This window comes from Bos javanicus, chromosome 24, assembly GCF_032452875.1.
Source record: "Bos javanicus breed banteng chromosome 24, ARS-OSU_banteng_1.0, whole genome shotgun sequence".
Lineage (NCBI taxonomy): Eukaryota > Metazoa > Chordata > Mammalia > Artiodactyla > Bovidae > Bos > Bos javanicus.
Window position 1 is genome coordinate 41,656,168 of NC_083891.1, and position 15,150 is coordinate 41,671,317.

A 15,150-nucleotide genomic window follows, 5' to 3' on the forward strand; every position below is an offset into this window, starting at 1 on the left:
GGAGTTTCTTTTGAATTGTTTACATCGAGATCTACAGGGCGGGATAAAGGATTTATCGAAAGAGGAGAGATTATGGGAAGTACAAAGAATTCTGACAGCCCTCAAGAGAAAACTGAGAGAAGCTAAAAGACAAGTGAGTAAATTTATTATTTTGGTATATCATGTTTATGATGAAATGTAAAAAGAATGCACTAAAATCTTTTATATACCATTTTAAGTTATTTTTTTTAAGTATGACAACAAATCCCTTCTGAAGGGAAGTTCCCTGATGGGAGATTTGTTCACATGTTTCCAGTTCTTGATTATTGATCCTTCAGCTTGGTATCAGGGAAGTGCTGCCTTTAATTTAGGAAGTTGAGTTTTTGAATTACACTGTTTGACTAAAAGATGTCAGTTTTGTTGTTTCTGGCTTGGTTGGACTTGTAAACAGGTTTCCAGGGTGAGAAGCAGTGCAGTGGTGATACATTTCAAAGGCTGCGGGGGAATTGGAGGCCTTACACATGGAGGTACTGAAGGTCAGGAGGGGTTTTCTTTTCCTGGAAACAGGCAGGTGACAGGTTCTGCTGGATGAGCTCGGGGTTTGCAAGCCCGACTGTCGGTCTCCCTCTGGCTCAGTGTGTTGCTTGGTGCTGGGACTCTGTGAGTGTCCCGGCCAGTCTGAGGTTGAGGTCCCACATCTCTGGGCCCCTCTTAACACCTATGTGCACATTCAATATCAGGGTCCAAGAGCACTTCCAATGTCAACACAAGTTGACATTCGTCTGACTGGGACCACGTGGTCCGTGGTGGTCACAGTTGTGGTTCTGCTGAGAGTCCAGACAGTGCAGTACTCTGGCTCGAGGGCTGGTGGTGTGTGTGGACGTGGCGGTGGCTTTGTCAGAGAGGAGGCAGCGACGAGATGTCTGCCCTGCACTCTAGGACCTGCAGATGCCCTCTGTGCATTTTCCTTTCTCCTCTGCTTACCAGGTTGTCTTTTGCTTACAATGCCTGTTTTTAATTAGTCCCTTCATGATTTGGCCTGGAATCAGGTTTTAGTGACAGACCAACCAGGCCTCGTGTGGTCATTGTCCACCGTGTGGTGTCACCCATCAGCCTTTAACACAGGGTCTTGACCCCTGTGGGTGCGGCTTCCTTTCTCGCTTCTGCATCCCTCTTGGATAAAGGAACTGTGACATAACAAACCAGAGCCAAGACAGAATGGGATGGCTTACCTCTGCTTTACTAATTTCTTGAAGCTGTCTTCATGTCTGCTTATTAATTCACAGAATGCTCCAAAGGTTCTATCAAGTTGATTTCAACTTTGAGAAATAAATGACTTTTAAAGATTCATTATATTAACAGACTAAAAATAAGAAAAATGATAAGATCATATCAGAAGATGCAGAAAAAGTGTGTAACAGAATTTGACATTTATTTCTTAATAAAAACTCTATCTTTTCAGCCTGATAAAGAGCATTTACAGAAAAAAGTCTTGTGATTTACATTGTACTTCATGGTAAAAGTCTGAATGTTTTCTTCTGGGATTGATTGGGTATACAAGCAAGGATTTCTGCTTTTACTGCTTCTGTTCAACATTGTACTGGAGGTGTTTTAGCCAGTGCAGCAAAACAAGAAAAAGAAGGCATATGGATTGGAGAGAAATTAGTCTTTATATACAAATCATGTGATTGTCTCTGTATAAAATCTTAAGAAATCTATACAAAATTGAATATGTGAGTTTAGCAATGCTGTAACATACAAGATCAGATACACACGTCTGTTGTATTCCGTATGTTTGCAATGAACTATTGGATAGTGCACCTAAAAAAAGACATAAATAAATTAGAAATATGTTTTTATCACAATATTGTTAAAATGTTAGGTTTTCCCAAGTTCATCTGTGGATTCCATTCCAATCAAAATTTAAACAGGTGATTTTGGGTAGAAATTAGTAAGCTTTTATAAAATCTCTGTGAAAAAAAAATTTATGTGGAAAAAAATGACCCAGCCTCCCAGTCTATTCCTCCCCCATGCTCCCATTTGCTTGGCAACCACAGGTCTGTTCTCTGTGTCTGAGTCTTTTGCTGTTTCATAAATAAGTTCGAGTCATTTTAGATTCCACATATAAGGGGACTGACTTTGCTTAGTATGATCATTTCTAGTTGCATCTGTGTTGGCGCAAATGGCATTATTGCTTTTAAATGGCTGAATAGTGTTCCATTGTATGTGTTTATATATAGATATATGTATATATATTTTCTTTATTCATTTGTCGATGGACATTTAGGTTGTTTGCATGTCTTGGCTATTGTGAATAGTGTTGCTGTGAACATTAGGGGTGCAACTCTCTTTTTGAATTATAGTTTTATCTGGATATAGGCCCAGGAATGGGCTTACTGGATTGTATGACAACTCTATTTTTTGGTATTTTGAGGAACCTCCATATTGTTTTCCATAGTGGCTGCACCAACTTAAATTCCCACCAACAGTATAAGAAGTTTCCCTTTTCTCCACACCCTCTCCAGCATTTATTATTTGTAGACTTTTTAATGATGGCCATGCTAACCAGTGTGAGGTGATACCTCATTGTAGTTTTGACTTGGATTTCTCTAATAATTAGCAATGATGATTTCATCTTTTCATTTGCTTGTTGGCCATCTGTATGTCTTCTTTGGAGAAATGTCTCTTTGGGTCTTTTGCCCATTTTTTGATTCTTTTTTTTTTGTTATTGAGTTGTATGAGCTGTTTGAGTGATTTCTTAAATAGGATACAAAAATTCATGAACTGTAAAAGAAAAATTTGGTAAACTATATTTTATCAAAATATACTCTTCAAAAGACACTGTTAGAAAGATGAACATGCAGACCAGAGACTGTGACATATTTGCAAAAAACAGACACTTGATAAAGTTCTTGAACTAGAATATATTAAAATTCTTTAGACTTAATAAGACAAACCAATTTTTTTAAATTGTATTTTTTTAGGGCAGTTTTAGGTTGACAGCCAAACTGAGGGAAAGGTACAGAGAATTCATACTCCTTTACTCCATATTCTTAGCCTCAGTCATTATTAATATCCCCCACCAGAGTGTACGATTATTATAATAAAAATTCAGTTTTAAAAAGGCAAAAGTTTAAACAGCACTTTACTGAAGTTCTTTACCAAAGATTATATGTGCATGATAAAGAGGCACGTGTGAAGGTTGTTCATCAGTGAGGAAGTGCAGATCGCAGTCACAGTGAGGAGCCACTGTGCACCAGCCAGGATGACTAGTATCAAAAGTACCAAGTGTTGACAGGAGCGTAGAGCGGCTGGAGCTCTGCTTTACTGATGTTGACTGTTTCAGTCATTTTGGAAAACAGTTTGGCAGTTTCTTTCAGAGTTAAGCATCAGGTTATCATCTGGCCCAGCAATCCCACTCCTAAGTGTTTATCTAGCAGAAGAAGGCATGTTCCCTCCCAGAGCAGATACTTAGTGGTTTTTACAGGTCTTATTAGTAGCTCAAAAGTAGAAAGGACTGAAATGCCCACCAGCTGGTGAACGGATAAACAAACTGGGGTACATTCATATCCTTGCATGTTACTCAGCAAACTACTGATATGACATAGATGAGTTGTGAAATTTAACGTGCCAGGAAAAAGACTGCTTACTGATTAATTCAGTTTATATGAAACATAAAAGAAGGTGAGACCAGAGCAATGGAAAGCAGGTTAGTGGTTTCCAGCGGCAACAGGTGGCGGAGGAGCCCAAGGGGACTTTGTGGTGTTGGAGACGTTTGGTGTTGTGATAGACAGTGGCTACTTGACTTGACAATGGCTACTTGCCGTTGGTACTATCGGCAAAACCAACTAACTGTAGGCTTAAAGTAGACCCCCTCCAAACAGGAAGGATCATGGAAGACAGTTTATATGGGAAGGTTCCAGAAATGCTGAGCACGTTAGCTAGAACCGAACATTTTCCTCCAGTACATCCACAGCGTGAGATCCACACGTTACTGTCAAAGCCCACTTATCAGATGCCCCATCCAGAGGTTCTGCTGGCTGTGCCACTCTTAGTGTTTCCGTTCCAGAAGCTGAGGAGGAAATTTCAGGAATGGGGACAGTGTAAGTTTATTGACTGTGTTACAGTGGGCTGAGCAGTGCTTCCATTTCTCTTGTTGAACAGGAATGTGAAACCAAGATTGCCCAAGAAATAGCCAGTCTTTCAAAAGAGGATGTTTCCAAAGAAGAAATGAATGAAAACGAGGAAGTCATAAATATTCTTCTTGCCCAGGTAAGTGTACCTCTTCTATTTTGCAAGATCTTTAAAAAAAAAAAAGAAAAATATATATTTAAGGTATACACATGATCTGATGCACCTCCACCCAGTGAAATGATTGCTACAGTCAGTTACCCTCTCACAGTTACCTTCTGTGATGTGAGCACCTGAAAGACACTCTCTCGTGGCATAATCCACCATTGAGTACAGCGTCGTCATCAGCATTACCTCTCTAGACAGTCCTTCAACACAAGTGCAGCTGTATTTTTTTTACCAGTACCTCCCTATTTTACTCACTCTCCAAGGCCTGGAGTTGTACTCTCTGCTTCTATGAGTTCAACTTTTTGATTCCACAAATAAGCAGTGAAATCATATGGTATTTGTCTTTTTCTGTCTGGCTTGTTTCACTTATCATGTCCTCCAGGTTCATCTGTGCTATTAAATGCCAGGATTTCCTTCTTACGTCAGAATATATTTGTTACATATATATGTATGTTTATGTTGTCTATGTTGTATATTTATGTGGGCATGTGTATACTTATGTTTTATGAATATGTGCGTGTCACATTGTTATATCCATTCATCCATCAGCCATTGGGCTGTTTTCATATATTGACTGATGTGAATAATGCTGCAGTGAACATCTCTCTTTAGTGTTCTGTTTACATTTATACAATCAGAAGCTGGATTGCTAGAACTGTGATAGCTCTGCTTTGTAGTTTTGAGGAACCTCCATGTTGTCTTCCACAGTTGCTGTACCAATTTATATTCCCACTAACAATGCGCAAGGGTTCCTTTTCTCCACATCCTCACCAACACTTGTTACCTCTTGTGTTTTTGATAAAAGCCATTCTGACAGGTATGAGGTGATAGCTCATTGTGGTTTTCATTTGCGTTTCCCTGATGATGAGTGACAGTGATCTGTTGGCCATTTCAATGTCTTCTTTTGAGAAATGTCAATTTAAGTCCTTTGCCCATTTTTTAATTGGGTTGTTTTCTTGCTATAGAGTTGTTCGACTTCTTCCTATATATACTAACCCCTCAACTGATGTAAGGTTTGCAGTATTTTCTGTCATTCTGTAGTCTGTCTCTTCACTCCACTTTCTTTGCTGTGTGGAAACTTTTTAGTTTGATGCAATCCCATTTGTCTGTTGTATATTTGTGCTTTTCAGGTCATATCTAAAAAAATTCTTGCTCAGACCAATGTTAAGAAACTCTCTCTGTGTTTTCTTCTAATAATTTTATGATTTCAGGTCTGATATTTAAGTCTCTAGTCCATTTTGAGGTGATTGATGTGTGTGTAGTGAGAGAAGGTAAGGGTTCAGTTTCACTTTTTTGCTTGTGGAAAACCAGTTTCTCAACACCATTTATTAGAGAGACTGTTCTTTCTCCATTGTTTATTAGCGTCCTTGTCAAAGATCAGTTGACCGTGAGTGTGTGGATTTATTTCTGGGCTCTGTTCTGCTCCATTGGTCTATGTGTATGTTTTTATGCCAGTACTGGACTGTTTGGTTGTGGGGTGATGCCTCTAACTTTGTTCTTTTGTTTAAGATTGCTTTGGCTTAAAAAAAATGTTTGCTGTGGTTCTTACAGTCTTTTGTGGTTCTGAATGAATTTTAGGATTATTTTTTCTGTTTCTGGGGGAAACCTCAAAACCCCATTGGAATTTTGATAGAGATTCCAGTGAATGTGTAGATCACTTTGGTAGTATGGAAATTTTAACAATATTATTCCTTCTAATCTATGAACATGAGGTACCTTTCATTTTATCTTTAGTGTCTTCAATTTCTTTCATCAGTATTTTATTGTTTTCAGTATATAGATATTTCACCTCTTTGTTTAATGGATTTATTTTCTTAATTTCTTTTTTGGATAGTAGTTAGTGTGTAGAAATGCAACTGATTTTTGTATGTTGATTTTGTATCCTGCAACTTTCCTAAATTTATTACTTCTAACAGTTATTTGATGGACTCTGTGGTTTTCTGTGTATAAGATCATGTTGTCTGTAAATAGACAATTTTACTTCTTTACAATTGGGACACCTTTGTTCCTGCTCAGTTACTCTGGCTGGTACTTCAGTACTGCATAACCAGAAGTGGTGAGACTGGCCTCTTGTCCTCTCTCTGATCTCAGAAGAAATACTTTGAGCCTTTCACTGGGGTACCATGTTATCTGTAGTAGGCCTGTCATATCAGCTATATCATGGCAACATATTCCTTCTATACTCACTTTGTTTCTGTTGTGAAAGGATGTTGAACTTTTTCAAGTGCTTCTTTGAATCTTTTGAGATACGATTTTTATCCTTCATTTTGTTAGTGTGCTGTATCACAGTCACTGATTTGTGTTGAACCATCCTTGTGTCCCAGAGATAACTGAAGTCCTACAAGTTTCAGTCCTTTTCTGTCACGCCTACCAGGGTCATGCAACTCTCCTCCCCTGAAGAGAGAGTGAGGTCCCAGATGCATCTTTATTTCAGAGTTTTCATCCTGGTGTTTCTTGGAACATTAGCTTTCATAAAAAGGATAAGCATCTGTGTTTAGAAACGCTGGGGACTGTGAGGAGCACAGCTCCAAGAGAGGTTTCTTATACACACTGGAGACTTCTGTGGGTTTCTTATGCACACGGGAGACTTTGGGCCATTGACTTTAAAGTGAACTTGACTGCAGCGCCTTTCACGTTTGATCACAGGTTCTTATCCTCCTGCCACCTGTTAGTTTGGAAAGAAATGTAGGCCTTGGCTGCTTCCAGCTCATTTCTATAGCTTTCCATCTCTGTTCTCTCCTAAGTTTTGTCTGCTGTGGATCTTTTCTCTGGGTTGGAGGGGCTAGCTAGATCCTGGACAGATGTCAGTTTTAGAAACGCATATTCTGTTAAATGCATATTTACTGTTTAAATATTATCCCTGGGGACATGGGTTGAGGAGGACAGTAGCTTGTGTTGAGAAGGAAAGACTTTTCCATCACCAACTCTGCTTTCAGGTGATACTGACAACAGCTGCACGTCGCCGGGGCCTTTCTTCCCTGGTGACACTGTCGAAGGCCCCTTGTGGCCCTCAGACTCTGTGAGAAGGTGTTCAGAAAGGCTGGGGGTAGAAACAGTCCCTAGTACTCTGCTGTGTGCCTGCTGGCTGGCCTCTTGTGGATCCTTTACGTAACAAGGATTCCTAAGTAGCGTTTTATGTCTTGAGGAAAATCTAGTCATTCCTCCCAAACAATTTAGTCTACCTTTGCTCAAAGCTTTTCTTGAAATTAGGTAAACTGGGTATTTTAGGGTTGTGCATTACAAGCTTTCCTATAACGTGTGTGTTAACGTATGTGTATGAAGTGTTAGTTGCTTAGTCCTGTCCAACTCCCAACTCTGTGACTCCACAGACTGTAGCCTGCCAGGCTCCTCTGTCTGTGGGATTTCCCAGGCAAGAATACTGGAGTGGGTTGCCATTTCCTTCTCCAGGGGATCTTCCCCACCCAGGGATGGAACCCGGGTCTCCTGCATTGCAGGCAGATTCTTTACTACCCGAGAAGCCCCAGTGTTGTGTGTATGGGCGTAAACAGTTCAGGGTGACAGAGGAGACCCCAGAAGAGCAACCTTTCCTAGACTTTCAGAGGTGCTCACCAGTGTCACTGCTTTAGGAGAATGAGATCCTGACTGAGCAGGAGGAGCTCCTAGCCATGGAGCAGTTCCTGCGCCGACAGATTGCCTCGGAGAAGGAAGAGATCGAGCGCCTCCGGGCGGAGATCGCCGAGATCCAGAGGTGAGGGCAGGGGTCAGGGCTCCACTTGGACTCTGGGGAGAGCAGGGTGGTCCAAGCCTCAGCCCTTCCTGTGACAGGGCCAGGCAGAGCGCCCCCTTCCATACCTTCTGTTACCTCTGAGGTGGGCCTTATCCTGAGTGGACCCGCTAGAAAGCTGGACAGTCCAGAAGCAGACCACCAGCCTGTCTGTGCGGGTGGGTCACGCGCTCCCTGCCCTGTCCTGTCCCCGCACAGCCGCCAGCAGCACGGCCGCAGCGAGACCGAGGAGTACTCATCGGACAGTGAGAGCGAGAGCGAGGACGAGGACGAGCTGCAGCTCATCCTGCAAGACCTGCAGCGGCAGAACGAGGAGCTGGAGGTGCGCATGCGCGGGGCTGCTGCCCTCGGGAGCGCTGGGGTCCGCATCGTGCTCATCGGACTCGCTCCTCTCCTCACATGGGGCCTATGGGCCTGGGCTGCTGTCTCTCCTTCCGGCAGGGGCTCGGACACAACAGAATCCCACCCGGGACCCCCCACTCGGGGTTGCTGGCCCCAAAGCCATTTGGGGGGGCCGGCAGACAGGCCCGGTGCAGCAGCTCGCTCTGCCCCACAGTTTACAGATCGTGTTAGTGCTGAGCAGGAAAACACCCCCGGGAAGGAGGGAGCTCTCCAGGTCCACAGAGGGGGAGGGGGCCCTGCCCAGAGGGAGGCAGGCCTGCTGACCGTGGGCAGTGGCTCAGCCTGTTTTCCGGGTCGCAACCCCTCACTGACCGGCCGCTGCATCTGTCCCTGCAGATCAAGAACAACCACCTGAACCAGGCCATTCACGAGGAACGCGAGGCCATCATTGAGCTGCGGGTGCAGCTTCGCCTGCTCCAACTGCAGCGTGTGCGCCCCGAACCCCTGGCTGAGCCCGAGCCCGGCGCCCGGGAGCCGCCCCCACCCGCCAAGGAGCAGGCGCGGCCGTCGCCAGGCAGGGAGCGGAAGGAGACGCCCATCTGAGAGCCGGCCGGGGCGCGTGGGCCTCCAGAGACGGCTGGTCGGCACGCCGGTGTCCCAGACGTGTCCCAGACTGTCGGCTTCTTGGAAGAGTCATTTCCTTTGTTAACTTAAATAACTATTTTAACCCTTGAGTGGCTTCTTTTTAAACCAAAAATCGTCTTTCTTTGCTTTTTTATTACGGCAGAATCAGGATTTTTCTCTCGTTAGTGGGGGAGCCACACGGGGCCGCCCCGCCCGCCACGTCCCCAGGATCTCGCTGCCGCCACTCGCCCGTGCCTTCACACCTCCGCGGTGCGGGTCCTGGGGGCCTCCTTCCTGACCGGCTGGCCCCCCCACCCTGCCCTCAGCCCCGCCCGAGTCACCCCGGTGGCCTGGGTCATGGGAGGACCGGGGCGTCCACACAGCATGTTTCTTCGACCTTCCATTAGGACAGAGCGCCGTGGGTGGCTTGCTCGGGCCCGAATGTAAGCGTGTCTTTGCCTGCATAAGCCATATCGATGGGTAGCCACGCGCTCACACAGGATTGGAGTCGGTGTCCACACAGGCTCGGTGAACTGCTGCTGGACGCCTGGTGGGCCAGGCTGAGTACTAGGAATCGGACTTCCTCGGGAGTCAGCCGTGGTCCTGACCCCCCTCGCCCCACGACCTTGGTTACCTGAGGCGTCCGGCGCACAGGCACCGGGGTCCAGTGCCGCTGGGTCCAAGTAAGTGGCTCCAAGAGGCTCTGGGCTGTGAAGACAAACCCACACGTCCCGGTGGTGGAAACACCCCATGAGGGCGCATCCTCTTCTCCTGGTTAGTATTTATTTCAGCACCTGGTTAATGCGGTTTTTTATTCTCTACCTATTGCACTGTTGTGACTTGTTGGCCATTATTTGATTTTTGTACGAAAAAAAAGCTTTGTTATAGAAATCAGCATACTATTTTTTTAAACCTGGAGAGAAGATATTATGGTGACTGAAAATATGGTCAGGTGTCAAATATAAATGTATAAAAGCCTTCTTACTGTCCTGTCATGTTACATTTATTTTATATTTGCTGGCAATACTGAAGGTTTCTTTTTTGTTTGTGTAAACTCTAATTTCTATCATGGTGTCATGAATTTTTAAAATCAGTATTTCATTACAGTTGTCTCAGCATTGGTAAACTAATTTTTGCCAGGACCATTATTGATCAAGCAAATAAATTCAACAGCCATTTGAGGGAGAAAAAAAAGCTTCTTGTTTTTTGTACCTGTTCTTTCTTTGAAATACCTGAGTGCACTGAAGCTGGTCTGACGTGCTTCAGTGTCCTTCAAGGTCCGCTTGTGAGCAGGACGTTTTGTGCTAACTCACGTGTCCTCTTCCCACCCCAGCTGGTGCTGAGCAGCTGTCTGGACTGGATCTGCAGTGGCTTCTGTGAATGATGCCCGGTCAGCCAGCCCAACTGGGCAGGAAGGTGGGTTGTGGCCAGGTTACTGTCTTGTAGGTGATGGCAGGGGTCTGTCTGTCCAGTGGGTCACCTCTTTGGTGCAGGTCACGTGACTCCAGACTGATGGTTTCAGGCTCGGGTTCTGCGGGAGCCGACACTGATGGTCTCAAGTTTGGTGAGGGCGGGGCTTCCTTTAGGTGACTCTGTTTTGGGCCTCCTAACTTACCTTTTAATCAGACTCAGCCTGAGAATCCTGGTTGAGATTTAAGGCACTGGAGCTCCTCTCAGCTGCTGCATTGGAACTCATGCAGGTTTTGCTGCATTTGTGGCATTCACAGGTGCTGACCTTGGTTCACAGTCTAAGTTGGTGGTTCTTTCTGCTCCTTTTCTGTTGTTGCTCCAGTCTTAGGGAGATCTTGGTCTGCTTGCTGGTGAGTGCTATACACACACATTAGGGCTTTCCCAGCAGGATCAGCACCAGTGAGTGTCTGGGGCCCTGAGACACCAAAGTCATGTAAGTCAGGAAAGAGCCTGCTGAAGACAGTGCTTTCTGCAGCCCAGCGGCTTGTTCAGTGACTTCAGGGAGCCGAGTTTCCACTTCCCCAGGGCTGTTAATCCAGACACAGCAAGCAGTGTTAGCCAGAGCGGACACCTCAGTGCTCAGCTAAAGGTAACCGTGTAGTTTTCTGGAGTCAAGAACAACTCCGGCCAGTCGGGGTTTTGTTGGGCAGCTCTTGCTTTAGCAGCAGCATCTGCAATGTCTTGAGTTTAGGAGCGGTCCCTGACCACAGCCTCTTGCACCTTCTCCTAGCCAGGGCAGTGGAGAGCTGCCAAGGGAAGGGATTTTTGAATCATGAATGCCTTCTGCTAACTGTGGCTTAGTCTGAGGCTCAGGAGGGGAAATGCCAGGATCTGCACGGGTGGTTTTGTGCTGGTGTCCCTTTCTCCACCCAGCACCTAGATGCAGTATTGGCTTGGGGGTTGCCAACCAGAGGTGGAGAAATAGACCCAGGGTCTTGATATGATAGAGAGAAGGTTGAGTTTGCTCCAGAGAAACTGTCGCTCTGGGCATCAGGGCAGAGTTTGTGATGGACAAACTACAGGATCTTCAGATGTGTGTCAGACCCTGTTGTGTGATAACAATAGCATTCTCTTTCCAGGCTGGAGGAAGATTCACAGAACGTGAGTAGGAAGACCCAGAGAGGCCTTCCTGGGGTAGCAGTTGGGAAAAGGTGTGGAGAGAAATGTTCTCAGTCCTCTTGGGAGGGAGTGTCCTACCATGATGTCAGCCACTTCTCTTCCTGGTTGGTTTGATTCATGGTCTCCAGCATTTGCACAGGACCAGATGTCTGGTGGGGCCCTCTTCAGCTGTGAAATGCACAGCGGAGGTTCCACACCTTGTAACTTGGCAGTGGTGTTAGTGGTCAAGAGTCTTTTGTAGGGTGCTTTCCATAAATCTCTTTCCCAAAGCATACGTGTAAAACAGTAACTGTCTGTAAAGGACAAAAGACTTAAAAATGCCTGTGATTAAAGAGCTGATGAGGTTTCATCTGATAAGGAAATGCAGTTATTTCTGTGGCATACAATACTCTCACTGTCCAATGATTATCTTAAAGTATTGATACATTTCTAGAAACTTCAATTTCTGGAATATATATTAGGAACATATGTCCATACAAATATAACCTAAGAAGGTTTATCATTATCATTTCTTATTTGACAGTTCTTCCCACGTATTGTATCAACTAAACCCAAGTATTTAACATCTCATTTACAAGATGAGAGGCAAATCTTTTGATTTCCCAGAGGGCTCCTGGAAAACCTGAGTTTACTTTGAGGTAAAAAGACTCTTGGTAATTTTTTTTGTTTGTTTTTAAATTTCTTGGCTGTAGTATGAGGGATCTTAGTTCCCCAACCAGGGATGGAACCTGCGCCCCTTGGAGTGGAAGTGTGGAGTCTTAACCACTGGATCACCAGGGAAATCCCTCTATTTAGTAATTTGATGAGAAAATGTCAAAAGAATTGAACATTTAATTCAGTAGGATCACAGATCATTGATACAATGATACTTAATTATCTATTTAAGCAAGGTGACAGTAGCAGATATTAAAGGGAAATACAGAAGTTTACCTTAAAAGTTAGTGCTTGTAATGTTTAGAAGACTGGGTTTTGTTAAGTGAGTCAGTTATTCTGGTAACAGAAAATTTTTGCTGTCCACACAGATTACTTAAAAGGTAAAACAAACACAAACTCTTTCTTTATAATATCTTATAAAGAGCAGAAAAATAATTGAAGAGAACTTCTTATCCTTTTAACAGAGGGAAAATCAAATTCTTAATTTTGCACCAGTGAATTTTACTGATAAAACTAATTTTTTTAGAAAAACTTTAGTCCATTTCAGTCTTAGCCTGCTTGACCACATACATTCTGCAGCCTGTGCTGTCCATCCAGGCTCTGTCCCAGATTTTCTCCTCTTTTCTCATCCTGGGACTGCCATTTTACTTCCCTTATCTACTTTCATACTGAGCAGTTACCATCACTGACTTAGTGATTAGAGTTTGTAACCCTTAGAATCCTTAATTCTTAGTGAGCACTACCTTAGCACTAGCATTCTGTGGACTGGCAAGTTAATAATTTTATAATTTCTAGAAGCATATTTATCCTCGTTAAATTTTCCAATGTGGCACAAAACTTGTTTACAAAGAAACCCAAATATCTTTAAAACCAAAAGTGGATAAAAATTTGTTCAGTAATTAATGTGTCAGAATTTTTATCTTATTTGGAAATGATCTAGATATTCAGTGATATCTAATGAATGTCCATCACTTAACTTCTCTCAGTATAACTTTAAGGTTTCAAGTTACCAAAAAGATTTTGGAAATTATTTTTAAGTAGACATACCGGTAAAGTATAAAACTATTGTTGGAAAGTTGATTTATAAACGTTTATCTTACCTCTATTTAATTCACTTGTTCTCAACAATTACATTCAGTCATGAAAATTTCACAGGATGTTAAACAGCTAATCATTTTAAGTTATCTTTCTTGCTGACAAATTCTGTAACAGAGATAACAGCTTATTTTTTAGTAAACCTAGGTAGAATAAAAATATTATATTTTATGCCAATAACTTTAACGACATGCCTGTTTTACTTAAACCAACAGACTTAAACTAGCTTTTATTTACTGAATATTATCCTAGATCATATGAACCTGAAAAACATTTAGGTTAATTTCCATATTTCTGAGAATATGATTTATGTCACACCTGTCTATATAACCTAAATAGAGCTCTTTACAAATTAACTCTGGCAATACCATTTGGAGGTAGACATAAGGAGATACATTGTAAAATTTCTAGAAGAGAACGGAGAGAAAACATTCTCTGACATAAAATCATACCAATGTTTTCTTAGGTCAGTCTTCCAAGGGAATAGAAATAAAAATAGACAAATGGGACTTAGTCTAATTTACAAGCTTCTGCACAGCAAAGAAAACCAATAAACAAAATGAAAAGACAACCTACAAAATGGGAGAAAATATTTGCAAATGATGTGGTCAACAAGGGCTTAATTTCCAAAAGTGTATAATCAGCTCATACAACTCAACAAAAAAACACAAATAATCCTATCCAACAATGGGCAGAAGATCTAAAACAACATTTCTCCAAAGAAGAAACAGATGGCCACTAGGCACATGAGGAGATAGCTCATCATTGTTAACTATTAGAGAAACGGAAATCAAAACTACAGTGAGGTACCTCCTCACAGCAGTCAGAATGGCCATGGTTAACAAGTCTAAAAATGCTGGAGAAGGTGTGGAGAGAAGGGAACCCTCCTACACTGTTGGTAGGGATATAAACTGTCCAGGCACTGTGGAAAACAGTATGGTGGTTCCTTAAAAACTAAAAATATAATTACCATATGATCTAGCAGTCTACTCTTGGGCATATATCCAGACAAAACTGATTCAAAAAGATACATACACCTCTATGTTCATAGCAGCACTATTTACAATAGCCAAGACATGACAAGCTAAATGTCCATCAAGAAGAATGGATAAAGATGTGGTACACATATACAATAGAAAATTATTCTGCCATGAAAAGTGAAAGTCGCTCAGTCGTGTCTGACTCTTTGCAACCCCATGGACTACAGAGTCCATGGAATTCTCCAGGCCAGAGTACTGGAGTGGGTAACCTTTCCCTTCTCCAGAGGATCTTCCCAACCCAGGGATCAAACCCAGGTCTCCCTCATTGCAGGTGCGTTCTTTACCACCTGAGCCACAAGGGAAGCCCAAGAATACTGGAATGAATAGACCTATCCCTTCTCCAGCAGATATTCTCGAACCGGCGTCTCCTGCATTGCAGGCAGATTCTTTACCGAGCTATGAGGAAAGCCCATTAAAACACAAAATAATGCCATTTGCAGCAACATGGATGCAATTAGCGATTATTATAGTAAGTAAGAAAGACAAATATGTTACCACTTATACATATAATCTAAAATATGACACAAATGAATTTATGAAACAAAACAGACATGGTTTCCAAGGGGGAGGGAGCAATTGGGAGGCTGGGATTAGCAGGTGCAAATATTACATACAGGATGGATAAACAAGGTCCTGTGTACAACACAGGGACCTGTATTCAATGTGATAAACCACAGTGGAAAAGAATATTTAAAAGATGAATATATAACTGAATCACTGCTATACAGTAGAGTGTAACACAGCCCTAGTCTTCAGAAGCCTCTTCTCTGATGAGAGCTGCTT

The 15,150-nt window shown here is 42.9% G+C and overlaps 1 protein-coding gene across 2 annotated transcripts in view; it reads left to right on the forward strand.

Moving 5' to 3' along the window:
- RALBP1 (ralA binding protein 1) overlaps positions 1–10,181 on the forward strand; it is a 39,754-nt gene extending 29,573 nt beyond the window's left edge. For both annotated transcript variants that reach the window (XM_061399932.1, XM_061399931.1), the window contains exons 6-10: positions 2–133; positions 4,144–4,251; positions 7,866–7,987; positions 8,222–8,345; positions 8,762–10,181. In XM_061399932.1, coding sequence (XP_061255916.1) covers positions 2–133; positions 4,144–4,251; positions 7,866–7,987; positions 8,222–8,345; positions 8,762–8,968 — 693 coding nt within the window. In that variant the 3' untranslated portion in view covers positions 8,969–10,181. The remainder of the gene's footprint in view (position 1; positions 134–4,143; positions 4,252–7,865; positions 7,988–8,221; positions 8,346–8,761) is intronic.
- The last annotated feature ends 4,969 nt before the right edge of the window (positions 10,182–15,150 follow it).